Source organism: Hetaerina americana, unplaced genomic scaffold (assembly GCF_022747635.1).
Source record: "Hetaerina americana unplaced genomic scaffold, ioHetAmer1.1.p SCAF_14, whole genome shotgun sequence".
NCBI classification, from domain to species: domain Eukaryota; kingdom Metazoa; phylum Arthropoda; class Insecta; order Odonata; family Calopterygidae; genus Hetaerina; species Hetaerina americana.
Genome location: NW_027286514.1, coordinates 9,999,102 through 10,021,340, shown reverse-complemented (window position 1 = coordinate 10,021,340; position 22,239 = coordinate 9,999,102). Strand labels below are relative to the sequence as shown.

The 22,239-nt window shown below is 37.6% G+C and overlaps 1 protein-coding gene across 2 annotated transcripts; it reads right to left on the bottom strand.

Annotated features, from left to right (window-relative positions):
• Positions 1-1,441: 1,441 nt before the first annotated feature.
• On the bottom strand, positions 1,442-21,610 carry LOC139686427 (retinol dehydrogenase 12-like). 2 transcript variants are annotated; one of them, XM_071583616.1, is made up of 8 exons: positions 21,391-21,610; positions 15,117-15,209; positions 11,952-12,188; positions 11,636-11,821; positions 10,095-10,204; positions 6,344-6,433; positions 2,551-2,680; positions 1,442-1,927 (listed from the first exon to the last, which is right to left on the bottom strand). In XM_071583616.1, exons 1-7 carry the CDS (start codon positions 21,548-21,550, stop codon positions 2,561-2,563), a joined length of 996 nt encoding a protein of 331 aa, XP_071439717.1. In that variant the 5' UTR covers positions 21,551-21,610; the 3' UTR covers positions 1,442-1,927; positions 2,551-2,560. The 2 variants fall into 2 exon arrangements, with proteins under 2 accessions (XP_071439717.1, XP_071439716.1); XM_071583615.1 differs by lacking the exon at positions 1,442-1,927 and having other exon boundaries at positions 2,178-2,680.
• Positions 21,611-22,239: the final 629 nt, after the last annotated feature.

Below are 22,239 nucleotides of genomic sequence, written 5' to 3'. Positions count from 1 at the left end.
TCCGTTTTATTTTTTATTCCATAATCTCTGAGGTCATAATTATAATCGCACAAAGTTAGCCGTCATTCGATATAGACAATGTAGCCAGCTGCTAACCCAAAGTTCACTGATACGACTGATGGTTCGTTGTTAAACCAAACAGAATGCAATGGAAAACTGCGGAAAGTTTTGGGAAAAATATAAAGATAATATGAAATTGTATGTATTCCAACTCAGTGAGATCTCATACCTGGGACTGTGAATTAAATTATTTATTATTAACTCCACGAGTATCCATCAGTATTAAATTAGTTGAAAATGTAAAATTTTCAAAAGCCAAACGAGATGTGCATAATGAATTGAGCTTTTGTAAGGGCAAGTGAAAGGAATAATCCTTTCGATTCTTTTCAACGATTTGTTTAATATGCATACTCGATTTCATTTCCACATCAATCCCTACAATGATGAATTATTTCAAGCAAGAGATCAAGGGAACTAGACTGTCAAGATTCGGCGAATCACGACGCACTTGCTAAAGATCCTCCGACTCGTAAATGAGTTGTGCATTTTGTAGTGATTAAAATCTATAAGTGCCGTCTTAGACGATAGAAAGAACGAACGCAATATTTCCACACAAATTTTCGGTGTGATTTTATGTTTATTGAAAAAGTTTTTAAAGTGTATGAATCAATAATTAACGATTTATTTGTTATTTCATCACGAAGTTAATCTAATTCGAACGATGGATGCTGCTCATCGAATATTCCATGTTGAATCCTGAATTCCTTGAATGTATTATGAATAAATGCACGAATCGCCTTGAATACCTCGGTTGGCTCCTGTAATAATGGCTGTTTTCCCGTCGAGTCTCCTCTTGCTCTTGCAAACTCCTGTGTTCATCCAATAGTATATTTTGAAGGCAACTACTGGAAACACGATTGGTACCAAGAGAACAGAAAGGATCCACATGATCTTCCTCCCTCACGGGCGAGAGTTTACGGAGACCCTTCGCGCGTCTTCCTGGGGCAACGCTCACTTCGCTTGCTGCCAACCCGCACGCCTTTGTCGTGAATAATCTGATGCAATCCCCACCTCTTACCTCCCTCCCTTTGCTCTTTCTCCTCCGGGCTCATCTTTGCGTTGATAGGTGAAAAAATATTTAACTCAGAGTAACTCTCGTTCTTCGGATTAGCGTGTCCAAAGAGCCTCTATCCTGTCACCCCCCACCATAAGAAAAATGCGACTACCTCGTTTTTCACCCTATTACCAATAAAATTGGAGCGTTTGCGGCAGGAAGATAAAACGAGGGGGGTCGTCAATTTTCAATTATTACTAAGAAATAATCGGGGAAGAAATTCGAATTTTATTTGTTAATTTTAAGACTTCTCTACAAGTCACCATTCAGAGTTATACTCCCAGCGTTCCTTGACTTTTCGAAGGCCGTCATGGTACGATAGATCTCTGCAGATTGTGTCGAAAATCATAGTTCCACCTCTTGAATTACGGCATTTGTGTTGCCAAATCTCGACCCCGTAATATTTGTTTGAGTTCTGTGAGGAACCCACTGAGCTGACACCTTCGTCATTAGCTGTTCTTCGTGAATAATTTTCTGCTGAGTGCCGTAGCTAAAATCAGTCTCATTCTTGATCATTTGGATAGTTTCTCTTCGATCTGATAGGATAAAGTCCTCCAGTTTCTTCACTGTAGCAACAACGTTCGTGACTGATGGTCTTCCATTTCTTAGATCGTCTCCGAGAGGGACATGTGGCCAGTTTAAAAATTCCTTTTTCACCTCACAACTGTGTAATATGACGGGTTAATATTTCTATCGACAGCCATTATTTCATCGTGGATTTTCCGGGCCCTGTAACTTTTCAAATGAAGGAATTTAACCACGGTACGAGACTCTATAATCTCCATACGGCGAATTACTAGACTCTATGGCTTTCTGAAACAAAAAAATAAATGCTTTAATTTACAACATTATTTACATGAGTATCCATTCATATGCAGATAAATTTTATCCGGACATCTCGGTTATTTCTTAGCAATAATAACTTAAAAACGATTCCCATATGTATTTGATGGTGCGGGAAATTGGGATTGGGAATGAAAAAATGTTAGAATTGGATGGGTTGGAAAGTACTACATTTTTCCGGGTGTAAACTTTAAATTTGGGTAAAGTAAATTTAACCGAGTTAAACTTTGATATCTACGTTTTATTTCTGCAATAGTTAGGTCATAGTCTAGGTTAATCGTGCATCGACTGCACGGAGACAAAACCAGGAAACACGAGAACATGGAGGATATTCTCACGTAAGATAAAATAAATATGGTTTTCATTTATTTGATATTCAGCTGTTTAGCACATTTTTAGTCTTTATTTTCTGTAATATACATTGGCCGGTTTATATTGACATATTATTTCATCTTTTCCATATCATTTTGATTAATTTGATCTTTAGCATTTTCCCGGTCTAAAAAACGGTGCTGAATAACTATATTTTTATTTTCATAAAATTATTTCACATATTATTTATGTTAGACAGTCTCATTAGAAAATAAAAGTACCATGGCACTTTCATTTAATGCGGTTGAAGATTTCCAGTTCTTCTTCTTTTAGTTTCACGCACTTGACACTTAAATTCCACAGCTTTTGGGCTAGTTCTATGTCTCTGGCCTGCTTTGAAGTCTTCTCCATCTGCAACATGCATTAGATGATACAATATGTAAATTCAATAGATGAGAACATATGGGATATGTAATGAGATGAATAGGTAACTTAGATAGGGTAAATGATCGAAACATTATGCATAACATTTTTTGTGTTAATCAATTTTTTTTCAATAAGTTCACAAGAAAAGCGTCAATTTTCTCAACAATGAAACTCTCAAATTACATGTATTCTGAACAATTATTATCATTGTTACTATCACGCTACCATTTAAGGTAGGTTTTGGATGGACTCAGGCTTATCGTCACATTTCCCTGTTCCATCTAAAATGATACAACCTTCGCCTTCGCGGCACTTAGTTGTCCAGTTGGAAAGTGATAGCAAGCCGTTTGCCCTTCCGCTGGTAAAAAGAGGGAGAGAGATAAGCCAATAGCACACTCTGGCTATCTCCAATTTCCTATCAGTCACAAATAGAAAATAAAACAAGAGAGGATACTTAACATAAATATGACAAGAAAAAAGAAGAAATATGACCAAAATCATCCCTGATGACAAATATCCGTGTTCTAGCGGCTTATACGAGTAAGTGAGTTAAAAATAAGGAGGACATAATTCTTCCTGAGTTAGACAAGTGTTAAGAAGAGTTTAGTGACAAGTTTAATTCGGAAAATGTTATGGTTTGGAAGCCTATCCCTTGAGGGAAGAAGATTGGCGCAGACTGGAGCCGTTTGATATTTAGAAAATATGAAGTAAATTGAATATACACAAGTGGAGGGGAATCCCAACGAAGAATTAAGTATCAGATACGGAAAGGAGATATTTGTTGGGAAAATTCAAATAAATCAGAAAAAGGGAATGGAGAGAATATAAAGAGGTAATGTCGCGCTGAAGGACGAAATAGAAGGTACAATGATAAGTTAAAAGAGCAAATTGATGAAGTAAATGGTCATTTTAGAAGAATATGGGATTTGGTGGACATGTAGAATTGCTGCAGAATGAAATGGCGTGTATCGAAGCATATTTACATTGAGCAGTGTTTTAGAGATATTAAGTCTTTTTTTGGAATCGCATGATGTCGTGTAATACTTTTCAGGAACCATAAAAAACCTAAATTTAATCGGTATACTTCGTATACAAGATGTTTTTTAACATGCTGTGGTGGAGACCATTACAAGAATGTTTTTTTAGTTTTAAGCTGTGGTCTCGTTAATGCAATGAAAAATTCCATTGGGAGGACAATAAAGAAATAACACACGCCACATTAATGCTTCATCTTTTAATACCACATTTTTATCTACCTCATCATCTAATAACAATGATTAGGCTTGCCATTAAGTACCAAAGGCATCTGATTCTACTTGATTGCCTCTTTCGCTATACACAACTAAAACTGGTTAGTGCGATGGTAGGTGTAATGACCACTCAGGCATGGGTTCGATTAGTATTGGTAATACAAACAGTCAGTCGAATCCTTTATCCATAACTGTTTCAACTTATGTGTACAGAGCTCCATCCACAATGCGTTCTTTATGTTCGAGTTTTGAATTCGGCGCTAGTAGATAGTTGTTGGGGGAAATTCAAAGAATCAAAGAAAGAGGATGGAGGGAATATAAAGAAGCTATGTCCCATTTGTTATGTCTATGCTCGTTTGGAGCAGACTAATGCCGACGCTGTGTTTCTATCAGCCCTTCTTACTCACCCAAAAAGCCGTATCCATACTGAATAATCCTAGGGGTTCAATAATCCTCGGATGCCGGTTTTGTACCTCTAATAGATACCTAAATACCTATAGAAACCTATAAGACAGCTAAAAATGCTACTAAAATACACGTAAATCTGGTTAAATAGTATCCATGTTTAGGATGGCTCTCGTTGTCAATGATTTCTGACATATTCCCATGTGGCCATGAATATGGCTCAACAGGCACTCTTGGGCTAGCACAAATAAATACTTAAACCGTTTGGCTATATAATCGACGTATTTCAAATATACCAACATTTTACTCGCCCTTTCACTTTTCCGAGGCCTTTGGAATACCAAACCATTTGAGTAGTACAACTAAATATTACACAAAGAAATGCATTGTATGAAAACATTCGCAATCACGACACAATGCATGAGGCAATTATGAGGAAAAAATTTTACTCCACAAGACGCGTTAATGCACTTATTTTTTAACACGTTGCAGTGGATGACAGACTGCATACAATGCATAATCCCTCTCTCTCTCTCATCAATATGTCTACTTTTTATTATCATAAAACCTGACGTTGGTAACAGTTTTTCTGAGAAGTATTCAATATAAATGTTGGAGAGGAGGATCGGTCCCTCCGTCACTAGTGGGAGAAGGGATCTTACTATGCTTTCCCCCTTTCTGCACCTTTCATCCCTTCTCTGTTAGTCATCTCTGCTTCCACCTTCTCTTGCCGTTAGACCTTCGAAACGGTGAAAGAGGCACATCAAAGTGATGTAATTCAAGATAGTAATTCTATGCGGGCGTGATGGCACTCACATTACTTTAATTAATTATTATTGATTCCATAGACTAAAATGATAACTCTTATCTTTACAAAAATAATATTTTCAAATAATATGCATTAATGTTAACAATGTTTAACTGCCCTAGTGTCCCTTTTACCCCTTGATGCATTATATCTGGCAGACGTGGTAGTCCAGTACGCAGAACGGTAGATTACTGGCTTGAGAGCCCGGGTTCGACTCCTGGGGATTATCTCAGTTTCATCCCAGCTACGTAATTTTTCTTACACTTCTGGGAAACCATAAGCGGCACAGGAAATAAGGAACTTCCCCTCTACCATGATCTATAAATTGCATACGCCGTTGGGCTTAGTACCGAGTGACCTCTACCCTCACCTATCCAACCTAACTTCGTGTTGATTACTGTGGTTATTTTTTCCTATCCAGAGCCATGATGGGCCAGGATCGATCTTGTTTTATGGATGCCAAAGTTAAAAAAAGCCAAGAAGTTGTCGCAGCATATTTGGAAGGCTTAAAATGTTAGAGCATCACTGGAAAAAGTGTCAGCTTAAAATGAAAATATTCTGAAAGATAAAAATAAATTTGAAGAAAAAATGCTGCGTTTATTTGTTAGGCCGGAAACTTTACAGACTACCCCATTAGATTGGAAGCTTTTGGCAGGTGGGCGTGAGAAAGGAGTAGAAAGGTTAAATGGGTGGAAAGAAAAACCAATGAAGTGCCAGGAATGGTGGAGGAGGAGAAAGGGTCGTTGGAAGAGATCCAAAGGAGGCAGAAGTACCGTGGATACAGAGAATTTTGATTGCCGATGGGATGTTGATGACTGTGATATAGATGGGTATGTTAAGCAAGGGAGGTAGGGCTAGGAAAAGGATAGGAATATTGGACTGAATGAAGGGAGACAGAAAGTATTCGGAAGTTGAGAACAGTTTCATTAATACGAGGTACCAACCATTTCCCAATCGCCCATGCCGAAGGGGAACTGGTGAAAAATTTTCTATCTTATTCATCAAGATTAATAAATTGGTTGCAAAAGGAGTAAGAAAATGTTGGCATCAAATGTACATCATTTGAATTTGAAGGTCCCATAGTTTCAAAGATAGTTACAATAAAGGCATTACAGTTAAAGTAGGTAAATAGATATGCTGTACAATTACTAAAAAAATTCTGCAGGAAAAAATAATAATAAATACCTTGCAGTCAACAAAATAGGCTCCATTGATTCCTTCTATATCTTCAGATACTGCCACATGAATGGATGTCTGAGCTCCTTCTTGGACATTCTGCGCATGAACAAATTTATTTTATTTCCCATATACCTTAATTAAACTTTTAAGTCATGATATTTATTAATAAGAGTATAAAGAGTCCAATGGAGCAATGCGAAAAATACATTTTTAATAATCATGTCGATTAAATGGAAATGGACGACAGAATCGCAACTTGCGAAGCATTATCACCACCACTGTTAAATAACAAAATTGGAAATTTTTGCCAAGGATTTACAGAAGTTCTATTTAAAAATGTAAAAACACTAGGAAGATGATAATTTTCAATATTTTCTGAGTGGAACGAGGAGCAATTGAAAGAATAAGTGACTAAAGTCAACTACAAAGCCAGAAAATGGTGAGTTCACTCCTTATAAGGGGAACCTGTAGTGTTTCATTGTCCTTTCGCAATGAACTGCAGTCTTTGAGAACACGTTTCGACGACAACAAGACTGATTGTAGCGGAAATAAGTGACAGAAAAGTGATCCAACTCCAAAATAAAACTTTTAGCTCCTCAAAAATAGTCACAATATCTCTAATTCGTCTATGTTATGGAGCTATAAAAGCCACTGTACCAGCAGCATAATATGACGGCAAAATTCTTAACCCTCAAACCGTGGCGTTGATCAGACTGTTATTGAACCGTTACGTCCCCCAATCCTTTTACGCAATATCTGGGGCCCTTTAGCACTTCAAGGAAAACGTTTTTGCTAAGTGACTAGGAATGTTCGTATTTTTTTTCAATTTACAATATTTCTAACATTCACGATCTGGGTGACCGACGTCACCATTTGGGTAAGCTTTTCCAACTAATAGAATTTTACGGACAGTAAGTTAGTAATTACTATTTTTATATGATTTTTTAGTTCATTGGGGCGTAATACGATCATTATAGAACGAAAAATTTTTCAATTTTGTAAATTATGAGCACCTTCGCTGATTAGATTGTAGAGCGAATTTACTATAAAACCATCATAGGGTGGATAGTCGAGTTAAGTGAAATGTGTTTTAACATGAAGATCGATTCCTCCGCAGTTAGATACTTTCTCAGTTCATCCTATCGCTGGCATCAAGTACCGTTTCACATATACGAGGTCTGTCCAAAAAGTATCGCGAATTTCGAATTTCCCCGGGTTGCATGTATTTGATTTTTAATTTTTTTGTGGGGTTATGTATGGTACTTATGTCTCTCCCTTATGCCAAAAAGCTCGGCCATTTTCAATTTTCCGTTAATTTTTGACAGCTGTTTTGCTTCAACGTGTTTTGGCTTGTCTTCGATTTTTGCGTATTCCAAAAAATGGATAAAAAAATTTGTATTAAATTTTGAGTGAAAAACGAACTTAAGTGCGCGGACGCATTACGAATGTTGACTGTGGCATATGGAGAACCGAAGCAACGTTTATCGGTGGTACTAAATGTTCTCAGAGGGCCGAGAAGATGTGAAGGACGAAGAGCGTGCCGGACGCCAGAGCACGTCAACGACAGGCGAAAACAATGATGAAGTGAAGATAATAGTGTTGGCCAATCGTCGAATCACCATTAGAGAAGTTGCTTAGGATCTAAAAATATCGATTGGCTCGTGCCATTAGATTTTTACCAATGATTTGGGCATGACACCGGTCGCCGCGATATTTGTACCAAAATTCTTCCATTTCGACCCAAAACAGTAACGCATTAACATTACTAATGGGGGTTTAACTCTGTCCGCGACGACTCAAATTTGCTCCAGAGGGTCACAGCTGGTGACGAATCATGGGTTTATGGTTATGACGTGGAAACTAAAGCTCAATCATCCCAATGGAAGCTGCAGCACGAGCCAAGACCGAAAAAAGCGCGCCAAGTTCGGTAGAATGTGAAAATGTTGCTTACAGTTTTCTTCGTTTGCAGGGGCGTTATGCTTAAAGAGTTCTTGTCACAGGGTAGAACGGTAGATAAGGAATATTACCTGCAAGTTATGCGCAATTTGCGTGAAGCAATCCGCCACAAACGCCTGGATTTGTGGAAGAACAAAAATTGGCTTTTGCACCATGACAACGCTCCTACTCACACATCGTTGCTTGTGCGCGAATGTGTGGCCAAAATCAACACACAAATGATGGCGCAGCCACCGTATTCCCCAGCTCTGGCCTCCAGGGACTTTTTCTTGTTCCCGAAACTGAAGAGGCTCATGAAAGGACGACGCTACACTACGATTGATGAGATAAAGACTGCATCGAAGGAGCTGAACGAGATCACAAAAAATGATTTTTTGAAGTGCTTCGAGGATTGGAAAGAACGTTGGCACAAGGGTATAATATCTATTGGGGATTACTTTGAAGGGGACAAAATAAATATTCATGAATAAATAAATAATTTTTGGAGAAACACAAAAGCCGTGATACTTTTTGAACAGACCTCGTAAGTACCTTCGGGCACTTAAAAAAAACAGAGAGACCTAAGGTTAAAGCATTTCTCGGAGAAGTCTCAGAACTGAGGCTGTTAGACCACTTTGGACAATTAAACCCTACTTAATAATAGCCTAATGACTTACTGTCCGATATTGTTGACCGAATCACTGTAATTCTTTGGAATTAGCTTAGTTTGTTTTTCAGTTTGCCTTTATTTTAGGCATATACGAATTATATTATTGTCTTTTTGATAAGTTTCCAGGTCCCTTCAGAGAATTTCATAATTCTTCCATACTCGATCAAAATTCCACGACTTTACCAGGTTTTTATGGTCAGAGGATAACATGCAGAAGTACTTATACGTATGTACATATGGTAATTTGGATCGAGGTAGATTGAATATATTCATTAATTTGATTCAATTTAGTAATGTTTCCATTACTCTATATTTTCAGGTCATCTATTAAATAAGCGGACATAAGGTTGATGCTGAACTTGTTTATCATTTATTGATAAGGTAAGTGGCAGGCTTTTATGATTATCCTCGATAAGATCAAATAAAAACAAAATTTGCTTAAAAGTAATCAAACTCTTCTTGAAATTAGCTTTAGTACTGTGCACATGGTGTTAAAATTATTTTATTTATCATCAGTAAAAAACAAGCAACTATTTAGACCAACAAAAAGGCCTGTATCTGCAGCTGTTATAGTTTAAAACTTGACCATAATGGTGTTCTATCAACATTTTTTGCATATAAAGATGGCTGTAGTGTACCATGTTAGGGTTGATTTTTTGATAGACCTTGGCACTACATGCTACTTTACACTTAAGTCCTAACTAATATGACATAAAATATCCTTAAATCACGTCCTGGCTATTAAAATCACTTATTATTTGGCTCTCTGTACTTTCCACCTCCCTTGATATTAATTATCCGATCCATAAAATAGACCATACGGCTTGGATCGTAGATAAATTTTGTTTTATTTGGATTGTAGATACATTTTGTTTTGATAGTTTTAATCATTGTGTTATATATTGTACCAAGAGGACATTAATTGTGGAAACTAAATTCTATTTAGTATTTGAAAATATCCTCTGATTATGGATTAGTAGGGGCCGTGCATTGGAACAAATAAACACTGTTTGAATCTGCATTGATGGAATTGCATAATCATTTGCCTCGGTGCTATTTATTTTAGGGATTTAGGATTGTTATTTATTATCAGATTTCTTATTGCATAAAATTTTGTATTGAAATGGATAACCTGAGAACAAATGACCTTACCTTAAATATTGTGCCAATTATCAGTTCACATATGAATTTGAGAAATGGTGGAAATCTTCTGCAAAATTCAGTTCTCACTATCCCAGGATGTACAGCATTAGCAATAATCCCTTAAAAGAAATAAGAATTGAAGTTACTTTTGAGCGCTCGCTTTGTGATAATTTTTCAGTAATTACTATGAAAATTATATATTCTATTCTATGAATTGATATGATTTTAACAATATCATATCTATAGTTCAAAGTTAATATAATTATATTCTATTGTTTCAGGCTTCACTTCGTGGAAGTATTTAATATTCATACTAAAAAGAAAGACTCGTACTTTTCCACAGATTTTATTATACGGTACCGTATAATAAAATCTGTGGAAAAGTACGAGTCTTTCTTTTTAGTATGGTTAATATAATTAGTTTTGTTAGCTATGACACCATGACCTTTTACATTATGTAAAAGGTCATGGTATATTAGGGTCATGGTGTACTATGATATGTACTTTAAGTTCTAAGTTACTCATTAAAGAAGTAGTGGCATTTGAAATTACAGTTTTTGACTGCAGTTTTGACATGCACCAATCCTAATGTTATGCCTGAAATCACACTGACAAAATTGATTTATCAACTTTGTGTTTCATTCTAATTAATAAAAATTTTGATGGTAATGAGGGAATATTTGTCATTCATATAAATATAAAAATTATATTGATAGCAGTCTTCGTTCTTATCCCCAAGCAATGTGATGATCAGTCAAGGAATTTTTCATTGTCTCAATTGGATGTGTTGTGATAACATGATTTTTTAAGTGAATACCTAGTAAATGTTGAGATTTATGTACAAAATAGGTAATTAGCACAGCCATATTTGCAGGTCTAGATATGTATCTACTTATTTATTCCTTTGAATTATTTCTACATGATTGCAATGACTGGGGTACGTTTTTATTAGAATTATGTTATACAATGCAGTTTTCAAAGTAGATTTATCTAGCTAACATAGGCTAATTCATGCTTCTGCCTTCAATTTCCTTAAATTCATACTTAAGTCACAAATATAGATAAAAGGGAAATGTTATGAGTATGTTTAAACTCTTTTTTGTCTGCATTTTTTGTTAGAATTTTAACGTGCAGTTGATACTCTTGATCTTGTGTCATCAAAGCATGCTTATTCAATGATTATGCTATTCTATAATTTTTTGTAGTGATTAAAAGTGGTGGCACAGACCAAGCTACTTGTTAAGGATATTTTATGGAATTTAATTATCCTTGCTATGCTATACATATACATATCAATGTATTATTCCAATGAAATTATTTTCACGCTTGAGATGCAATGTTGAAATTTCCATTCAATAGGAAAGGCAATCATATATATTTTCACTCATTTTAATATGACCCTGGAAATAGGTTCGCTTGATAAATATAAAAGAATTATACAGGAGTTCAAAAATTGTTTTGGTTATTGTCAGATTTTTTTCTGAATCAAATAACTTGCCCCTTCCTGTTTTAAATCTTAATTAAGAGAAATTATTGAATATGAAACTTACCTGTCCCGTCCAGTCTTCTTGCAAGTTCATTTACAAATAAAATATTGGCTAACTTGGCATTGCAGTACCGAAATATGCTGGAGGTTTGTGCAGTTGTGTGAACTGTGTCCACATTAAAACTTGCATACTTATGCACAAATGATGTAACAACTATTATTCTACTTGGTGCTGTTTTCTTCAGCAAATCTGAAAATAACTGCCAATGTTTCAGTTCATTTTATTCAGACAAGGAAAAAGTGTTGAATTGCTATTTTACTGAACATTTCAATCATAGAATAACAATTGCTATCTTACTTCTTAACTTCTTATATGTTACCTAAAAGTAATATTGTCAGCAGAAATGGTCCGAAATGGTTTGTCTGCATTTCAATTTGTATTCCATCTTCAGAGAGAATGTTTGGCAAATTTGTACCGGCAGCATTATTTATTAATATGTCCAGCCTCATTTCAGTCTTGAGCACTCCACATGCAAACTTTCTTATTGATTTCAGAGAGGACAGGTCTAAGTGCTGAATGATGACCTGCTTATTACCTGTACTGTTTATGATGTCATCTGGAAAAGATGAAACGATACTATAGTAGTAGCATATTACAGTTTGCTTCTGTGATTTGAGTGTACTGACATATTCATATGGGTATAGCTTTCTATAAGGCAATTCATTTGACAATCTAATGTAAAATATTATTCTAAACATTTATGTGTATAGAGTAATAGCTGTTTGTTTCCACTTTCACCTCCATATGCTATGCCCTAAAAGTATATCAGATAAACGTTTCATTGAACCATTAATTCTTGTAGTATTTTACAAATTCATGATTGACCGGCTCAATTGGGTCAGGATACCCTGTGACCATACAATCCTCTAATGTTTTCTTTTTATTATAACATATAACATTAAAATCTATGAATTGCATTAAGATATTTTGGAATTACTCATTTCATAATTTGCAAAATGGCTCTGTTAAATGGCTTTAATAGAAGATCCTTCGCTCTATTACTGATGTGAGATAGTTCTCAAGTGTATGGAGTAAATGGAGGAGTCATATTTTACTTTCCATTAGAATTACAAGTATTCTATTTTTAAATTTCAGGCATTTTGATAGAATAAGATTATGTTTGTAAACATTCAATTTTAATAGTTCTATTCCCAACATTTTGGTGTGGATAACCTCACCATATAAATATGATTTATTTATGGTATGTACCATTTTTTTAAATATTAAAATAAGAGGAATTGTTTGATATATGCAAGTAACTTGTTAATTTACAAAAATAGAATGGCTTATGCTTGCAATTATTTCAATTAATGCCATCAACCTGAATCACTATTTTGAAGAAGTTCACAAAATATATCTTTTCTGTAGAATTGGACCACATAGTTATCATATTTCCTATTCATTAATTTATATACATATCATATTTAATTTTTCAAATGAGCTCACCATGAAGCTATGGTTAAGCTATGTAGTAAAATTGTGACAGTGATACAAAGTCTGTCCCAAAAGTAGCATGACTTATTTTTGCCTGATAGACGGATGGTACTTTAACTGGCTTGGGAGGCGAGTCTCAGGAAAGGTTGGAGGTTGGTGTTGGTTGGCTCCCAACATTTGCGGAGTGAAAAGAGCTTCTCCACAATGTGAGTGGAGATCCAAAGTTTTTAGATATTTCCCCATCAGACATCTTCCTCTTCCCCTGCCTCAAATCTGTGCTGAAAGAATGTCACCATGGCTCGGTGGAAGCATTACAGTAGGCTGTGGCTAGGGAGCTTAGCAGCATTCCGGGCAAAACCTTCCAAAAGGCATTTGAGGAGTGGAAACCCCACTAACAGTAGTGTGTGGACGCTCAAGAGTGCTACTTTAAACCCTTTTTAGTCAATGTATCAATTCTGGCAATACATTTTTATGAATGAACTCAGTCCTACTACTTTTGGGACAGACCTGGTAGGTCTGCATTTTGATTTCAGCCTTTGTGCTCACAATTGATGATTACACATTGTGTTCCTGATGAGTCACTAATAAAACATAATATAAATATAAACTGTGGTATGGTAATCTCATGGGCAAATAATTTGACTATTTGCACATTTTAGAGGAATTTCATGAATTTGATTTCCTTAGCTCATTAAATAAGAGTGAGTGAGCAAGGAATGAATTGAGAATTGTAGAAGGAAGAAAAAGAAATGGAGAACTATTTAGAGATGCTTTTTTTTTAAATCGATGTTTGTGATACATGGACGCACCCAAAAGTGGTAGGACTGATTTTCTCTGGCGCGAACGGAGCGGTGGAGGGGGGTCTGCCTGGCAGGGTAAGGTGGAGGGGGCTCTTAGCAATAGACCAACACCAACCTCAGTCGCCTGCGGGCTGTCGTTGAGTGAGGACACCGTTTTTAGTGAAGCAAGTTTTTTGTCCGCGTCGAAAAACAAAATGAATCTCAATTTAGAGAAACGTTGTTCCGTGAAGTTTTGTACGAAACTCGGGAAGACGGCAACTGACACCCTCGATATGATCAAGCAGGCTTATGGGGACACTGCCTTAAGCCGTTCCACAGTATTTGAGTGGCACAAGTTGTTTAAAGAGGGTAGGGAGTTCGTTGAAGATGACCATCGCTCCGGACGGCCGTCGACGGCAAGAACTGACACGAATGTGGACAGAGTGAGGACACTGCTGAACACAGACCTGTGGGGAGACTGTGAATGCGAACTTTTACGTGCAGATGCTAACCCGCCTCCGAGAACGCGTGAAAAGAGTCCGACCGGCCATCGCCAACTGCTGGGTGCTTCATCATGACAACGCGCCGTGCCATGGCGCGCTCGTCATCAGACAGCTCCTGGCCAAATACGGCGTTGCCACGTTGCCGCACCCGCCCTATTCTCCCGATCTGGCACCACCGGACTTCTTCTTCTTCCCCCTGATGAAAAGACAGCTCAAGGGACGACGTTTTGACTCGATAAAGGCCGTTCAAGAGGCTTCGACGAGGGTCATCAACGGCATCCCCAAAGAAAATTTCCAGCGAGCGTACGGGGAATGGGAGCAACGTTATACTAAGTGTGTAGCACCTCAAGGAGCATACTTTGAAGATTATTAAGTCGATGTAAGTATATATTCAATAAAATTCTTGTAAAAAAATCAGTCCAACCACTTTTGGGTGCGACCCTGTATATATAGGAACAAAAAACTATATATCGGAGTGAGGTGGCCATTCACTGTTGGGAACAAATCATGCAAATCCATTTAGGCTTTGTTCACTGGAGTAGTGTACAAAGGGAAAGATGAAAATATGTATTATAATGGAAATCGCTTAGGATTATAACATACTTGATGAAAATGCTTCACTAGGAAGTCTTCTTTACATTTAGCACTAATTTGATTGAATTGTTTCTTTTACATAATTTCTATCTAATCGTTATGGTGATTATTATTTATACCTGCATCACTAAAAAACTTGACTCATTTGATCATAAAAATTGATAGTAATACAACCTTTTGCCAAAGCTGCTCTCCTCATATCCCTGCATGCTAAAATCACACGAGCTCCTCTCCAGGCCAAATCTCTTGCTGTTTCCTTTCCAATACCTGAAAAATACACGTATTACATGCTAAGTTTTAGTACATATTAAAGTTTTTACAAGTATTTTCTTTACATCTTCACATGAGGTGCTCATCATAAACTCCTGCCTATTTGATAAAGTTTTTTCACCTAATGAAAATATTATTTTAATGCTCTAATTACTTTTCCCTCATGCTTTTGAAATACGTACTTAATTAATTGGCGAGTGATTGCACCTGTTCTAATTTATATTTATATGAATTTTCAGTCATATGTGCCTGTAATGATCTAGGCGTAAAGCGTTATACTACTAATCGGAGGATCCGGGTTCGATTCATGGGCACGCATCTCGTGCACCCTCTGCTCCACCCGAGCTGTATGAGTTTTCGTGTACTACTATATCTTACTGTGAAACCATAGCCACCACAGGGAAAGGAACAATAACAGTCCCCCCTGTTTTTTACACACCGTCAGAGTTATGAAACCCAAGCCTGTGATAAAGATAATTGACCACATGCCTATGAACATGTAGGTAGATACCCCAGCGAAGTTGAAACGAGGTGGAATTGGCTTTTTCGTTGGAAAGCTTCATCCAATATACGAGGGTCATCCGGAAAGTAGTACCCGTTCGTGCCGCATGAAGTGCTGACGACGCGAGTAGCCGCTGGACGAGGTCAGATAGCTTCAGTGGCTTGTCTGCCTTCTCTGAGCCAAGTTGCGTGACGCTAGCATTGCCTGTGTTGTTTCTGTGATTGTTTACAATGTTTAAAAAAATTGAGAACGCCGCCAGTTGTGAAGTGAGGGCAGTGATTAAATTCCTCAATGCAAGAAACGTTCGCCCATGTGATATTCATCGCCAATTAAAGGAGGTGTATGGAGACAATGTAATGGACGAGTCGTCTGTTCGGCGGTGGTGTCGCAACTTCAACATGGGGAGGGGGAACACACACGACGATGAGCGTTCGGAGAGACCGTCTGTCATTACAGACCAACTGGTGAGCTCAGTTGACGAATTCGTGAGGAACGATCGGCGCGTCACAATTGATGACATCTGTGAGCATTTTCCCAATGTTTCTCGAACAATTGTTCATGAAATTGTTAAACACCATCTGCATTATGCAAAAATTTGTGCAAGATGGGTCCCTCGCGTATCTCAATGAGCTGGCGGCGAAGGACTATGCAGCAGGAATACAGAAACTTGTCACACGTTATGACAAATGCCTTAATTTGCTTGGAGATTATGTTGAGAAGTAGTTTAAAGTATCCTCTTTCAAATAAAATTTTTTATGTTTGTTAATATTTACTTTTGTGTCTTTATTTCACGAACGGGTACTACTTTCCGGATGACCCTCGTGTGTGTGTGTATATATATATATATATATATATATATATATATATATATATATATATATATATATATATATATATATATATATGTGTATATACGAGGGTCATCCGGAAAGTAGTACCCGTTCGTGAAATAAAGACACAAAAGTAAATATTAACAAACATAAAAAATTTTATTTGAAAGAGGATACTTTAAACTACTTCTCAACATAATCTCCAAGCAAATTAAGGCATTTGTCATAACGTGTGACAAGTTTCTGTATTCCTGCTGCATAGTCCTTCGCCGCCAGCTCATTGAGATACGCGAGGGACCCATCTTGCACAAATTTTTGCATAATGCAGATGGTGTTTAACAATTTCATGAACAATTGTTCGAGAAACATTGGGAAAATGCTCACAGATGTCATCAATTGTGACGCGCCGATCGTTCCTCACGAATTCGTCAACTGAGCTCACCAGTTGGTCTGTAATGACAGACGGTCTCCCCGAACGCTCATCGTCGTGTGTGTTCCCCCTCCCCATGTTGAAGTTGCGACACCACCGCCGAACAGACGACTCGTCCATTACATTGTCTCCATACACCTCCTTTAATTGGCGATGAATATCACATGGGCGAACGTTTCTTGCATTGAGGAATTTAATCACTGCCCTCACTTCACAACTGGCGGCGTTCTCAATTTTTTTAAACATTGTAAACAATCACAGAAACAACACAGGCAATGCTAGCGTCACGCAACTTGGCTCAGAGAAGGCAGACAAGCCACTGAAGCTATCTGACCTCGTCCAGCGGCTACTCGCGTCGTCAGCACTTCATGCGGCACGAACGGGTACTACTTTCCGGATGACCCTCGTGTGTATATATATATATATATAATGGGCTGACACAATATAACACAAATAGAATAGAATAGCAACATTTAAAAGGACACTCACACGGAGTGTGATTGTCCTTTTAAATGTTGCTATTGATTTCATATATATATATATAGTCAGTCATTACTTCTATATCTTCAGAGGAAGACGGATTGTTTCCGTCGAAATATCAAGAAAATACGTGTGAGTGTTCTCTTTTTTTGTGTTTCTATATTGTGTGTTACTGTGTATTGTACTATATATATATATATATATATATATATATATATATATATATATATATATATACGAGTAGGTTATCCATAATTTGAGGTTTATTGATCGATGTTTCATAATAAACTCTTCCATGAAAAGAATTTGCTTGGTCATCTCTTTTGTGAGAAATGTTACGAAGAACAAAAGAAAAGTCTTTATACATATTTTTTTAATTTCTCATAAGTTCGTCATCGTTTGTGTTGTAAATTCCATTTATTCTGGTAATACACTGAGTATGAAAAACAGACATTAAAACTTCATATTAGGGTGCATGTCTTTAGGTTTGCAATCCGACGTTCCTCCACGCGTAGTTATCAAAGTCGTAAAAGATGAGAAACAACTGTCTTCATTTTTTTACTGAGTTGATTTTCATTTTCATTGCGGTGAAAGAGTACTTCTAGTTAAGTTTTTTGCCTCTCAATCTTCATGGATAATGGAGGTCGGAGAGAGATCAGAAAAAAGTGAGGTCAAGAGGAAAAACTCAGCGTCGGTTCAGCGTCACTGCGAACTATAGATCAGAAAAATTTTCCTCTATTCCTAAATGCTCACTCTCTACTTGATATCTGCATCTACACATTAGCTTACCATCTACCACAACTGTATATGGCGGGATGTGTTAGGTCACAAACTCACAGAGTAATTGTCAATTAACATGCCTGAAATTATGTTTCCTGGTACTGTGCTCTCAGTTTGAGCGTGCGAAAAATGGTTCCTTGTGTATCGATCGGTTCTCCAGTCGTTTTCCCTAAACATCTCGCTCTGATTCCACCCTCCAATAAAATGCACCTCTGGGTTTAAGTTTCTTTCTGTGTCTGCGTTGGAAACGAATTATTTTACTGTTCTAGATGTTATCGCATGTACTCTTTATGTTTCCAGTGCCTCCCAACCAAGTTCTTTCAATTATAATGTAACGCGTTTGGTTCTTTCATTGAGATTCTTCACTAAATTAAAAACTGAAACTATGTTTTCGTATCCTGTTTAGTATTTTCCGAAGCAGGGTCCATTGGCTCTTGGACTAAAATGGACTATGTGTTTACAAGGTGTGGTCTAACCAACAAAAAACCCTCTCCTTACCTTTTTCATTTGAATATTTCCAAACTATCTTTTGACTAACCATACTAAGACAAATGTCGTGAAACGGGGACAGAAACACATAAATAAACACATAAAGCCGAACACTAGGGTTGTGGGAAAGGATGAAAGGAATCGATTCCAAACAAAAGTTTTCTTGACCGGGACTTGAACCTCAGACTTGCCAGGCTGATACTCTGCCTTTCATGTTTCCGTCCCGTTTCCGTACGCCTGTAATGGTGTGAATATATTTTCTCATTTTTCCTTACATAAACCATTTAGTATAAACCGTAAACAGATGAGAAGATGAGTGTGTGTACAAGGCTTGATCAAAAAAAGACCGGACTGATTTCATTCTGTGCAAACCGTTCAACGGATCGATACGTCGAGTCGTTACGCAGCAGCAGCGGTACGTGTCTTAACCTGTTCGTCACCGTGTACAACGACATCAATGAAGGAGCTAGAGGAACAGCGTGTGTGCGTGAACTTTTGTTTCAAACTTGGCAAAAGTGCTACGGAGACATTTGGAATGATTCAGCGAGCCTTTGTTAATGAAGCTATGAGTCAAAGCTTGTGTTTTGAGGGGTATAGTCGTTTTAAATCGGGCAGAACCTCGACAGATGAAGATGCCTTATACTTCGACAAACCCCAACCATGTCAATTTGTGAACGATTTGGTAAGAGCAAACCGCTATTTAACTGTTAGGGAGATAGCCAAAGAAGTGAATATTAGTTTCGGATCCTGTCAGTCAATTTTGACTGATATTTTGGGCATGACGCGCGTCGCATCAAAATTCGTTTCGCGGGTGCTGACTGCGGGGCTCACACGGCGCTGATCGTGACTGAGTTTTTCGCCAGAATCGGAACTTCTGTGATCCCGCAGCCACCCTACTCTCCAGACGTGGCTCCATCAGACTTTTTTTTGAGTCCAAAGTTAAAATCAACCTTGAAAGAGCGCCGATTCGACTCTATGGCGGGCATTTAAACTAATTGTACGGCAGACCTGAGGAGTATCCCTAAGGCGGCTTACTATGCAGGGTTCGAGAGCTGGAAGAAAGGTGTGTCGTCAGCCAAGGCATGTACTCTCTCTATCCGCGGACACCGAATTTGCAACACCACAGCCACTCTCAAAAAATATCTTGACAATCTACATCTTGCACTCCTCAAACGCGGTTACCCAGAAAAGTTACCACAAAATAAAATCCACCGCTCCACCCGACCACACACACCACACAATAACAAGCCCACATATGACGCAGGACTCAACCTTTGCACCACCTATTTCCCCGGATCACACAGACTGAAAACCTCTCTTAAAGAACTGTTTCCTATTTTACACAACAATGACACGACCTCATTCTCCTTACGCCAATGCCCATCTCTCGCATACAGACGACCCGCCAATCTCAAAAACCTTCTGAGATCCAACAACCCTTTGGCGCCCCCCCGTGACAAATTTCCCAATATTTCCCCAACTTGCAACCGCCCCCGATGTAAAACCGGTCCTCTTATTATGCCTACTCCCCTCTCCCTACATCCCCTCATTGCCCCCTCACCTCGTTCCCACGCTAATTGCTTCTAAAAAAATATTATTTATCTTTTATCATGCAACCTGTAACATAGGCGAATGCATTACCCCCTTATCCATCCGAATGAATAATCACCGGTACTCCTGCAATGCTGCCTCACTCTCTTCTCTTCCTATCCCTTCACACGCCAATTCCCACAACCTTTCATTCGACCAGTGTTTTGCTCTCAGCATCCTAGAATCCCTACCTGATTCAGCCACCAATATAGAGGTGAGAACTCGTGAATCCGCTTACATATTAGCTTTCCGTTCTTTCAAAATTCCCACCCTTAACCGCCATCTTTAATTTCCCTCCCAAAATTCCTTCCACACCTCCCCTCCCCGCCCATACCTCTTTCCCCTCTCCTCAGCAACAGCATATTTTCAGTCTCTCTTGAAGAAGGCCTCTGAGAGGGCCGAAAGCTCGTACAATTTACCGTGTGAGTGTCCTTTTAAATGTTGCTATTCTATTTGTGTTATATTGTGTCAGCCCATTATTGTGCCGCTCGTGTGAGTTTTTCCGTACAATCTTTATATATATATATATATATATATATATATATATATATATATATATATATATATATATATATTTATACATGTATATATATATACAAATATATATGCACACATATACATATATATATATATATATACACACACACACATATATATATATATATATGTGTATATATGTATATATATATATATATATATATGTATATATATATATACAAATATTTTTGCACAGATATACATATATATATGTATTTATATACATATATATATGTATTTATATACATATATATATATATATATATATATATATATATATACATATATATATATATTGTAGAATACACCATAAACTGTTATCAACCCGAAGGCTCGTTTAATAGGCGATGGTTGGTGTGATAGTTGATCGTATAGTTCATCCAATACTAGTCCTAACAGCGTGTGCAATTCTCACATCAGGATAAGGGGTATTAGGCACGTCATTTCTCAGAAACATGGAGCAATATTTTAAAAATCTGAACGACTGGGTTTTTGCTCAGACTAAGAATATCCTCCGCAAAACGTTTTTTCATGACATACCTGTGTTGGCTCCGGTCACAATTGCCGTTTTCCCGTCCAACCTCTTTCTGCTCCTGCATATTCCTGTGTTTACTTTGTAGTGCACTTTGAGACAGATGGCCGCTAAAATTACTGCGGATAGGGCAAATAGCGGGACGGAAACCACGCCAACGACCCCCATTACCAACCTTCACTTTCCGCGGCTGCTCTCGTTTGAGCGCCGAACTCTGTGGGCGGTCGGAATCCTTTCACATGCTTCGACTCGCGCATGTAGACGAAGCGGAGAAGTCAGGACGCCAAATTGAAGTCTTATAGTATTCTTTTTTATATCCAATCTGTGGAATGATCGATGCGTCTCTTGTTGGCTCTGGGCTCTTTTCCGTTTTCTAATCAATGAGAATCCGTTGCTGGCTGAATATTTTTTACCGATAATATGCTGATCGGTTTTGCTATTGCGTTTAATGCCCAAGCTTCTGGCTTATATTTTCAAGTTACTTAAAAAAACCTTATTAGGTGTGATATTAAGGAAGGCGCTGTTATTATTCCGCATAATTTTTAAAAAATTTCGTTGTTGATGAAATAGGGGAATTCTATCGGCCACCGGGAAAGGCAAACTCGTTACATGAGTTCGCGGCACTTAACCAGCCCCGTTGGGCCATTGATCCTTTCTTGTCAACTCACTCACTCACATCCATTTTATGGATACCTTGTTAAATACCATAGTGTGCCTGATGTGAATGACCCTTATTTCCCTTGCGTTCCAGAACCGTTTCCATAGAAAGGCGTACGATGGGCGAAAAAATACGATTGGAGAAATTTTTCGTTCCCTTTTTCAGATCATCTCCATATTTGTGTATTAATGATTTAAGT

Bases quoted from the DNA above. Each gene is read 5' to 3' on its own strand.
- LOC139686427 (XM_071583616.1), bottom strand. From the start codon at position 21,550: ATGGGGGTCGTTGGCGTGGTTTCCGTCCCGCTATTTGCCCTATCCGCA. The intron at 12,189-15,116 runs GTTGTATTACTA...CATCTTTTCCAG, and splicing joins GAGAGCAGCTTTGGCAAAAG to ATGACATCATAAACAGTACA. The intron at 10,205-11,635 runs GTAAGTTTCATA...ATTTCTTTTAAG, and splicing joins AAGAAGACTGGACGGGACAG to GGATTATTGCTAATGCTGTA.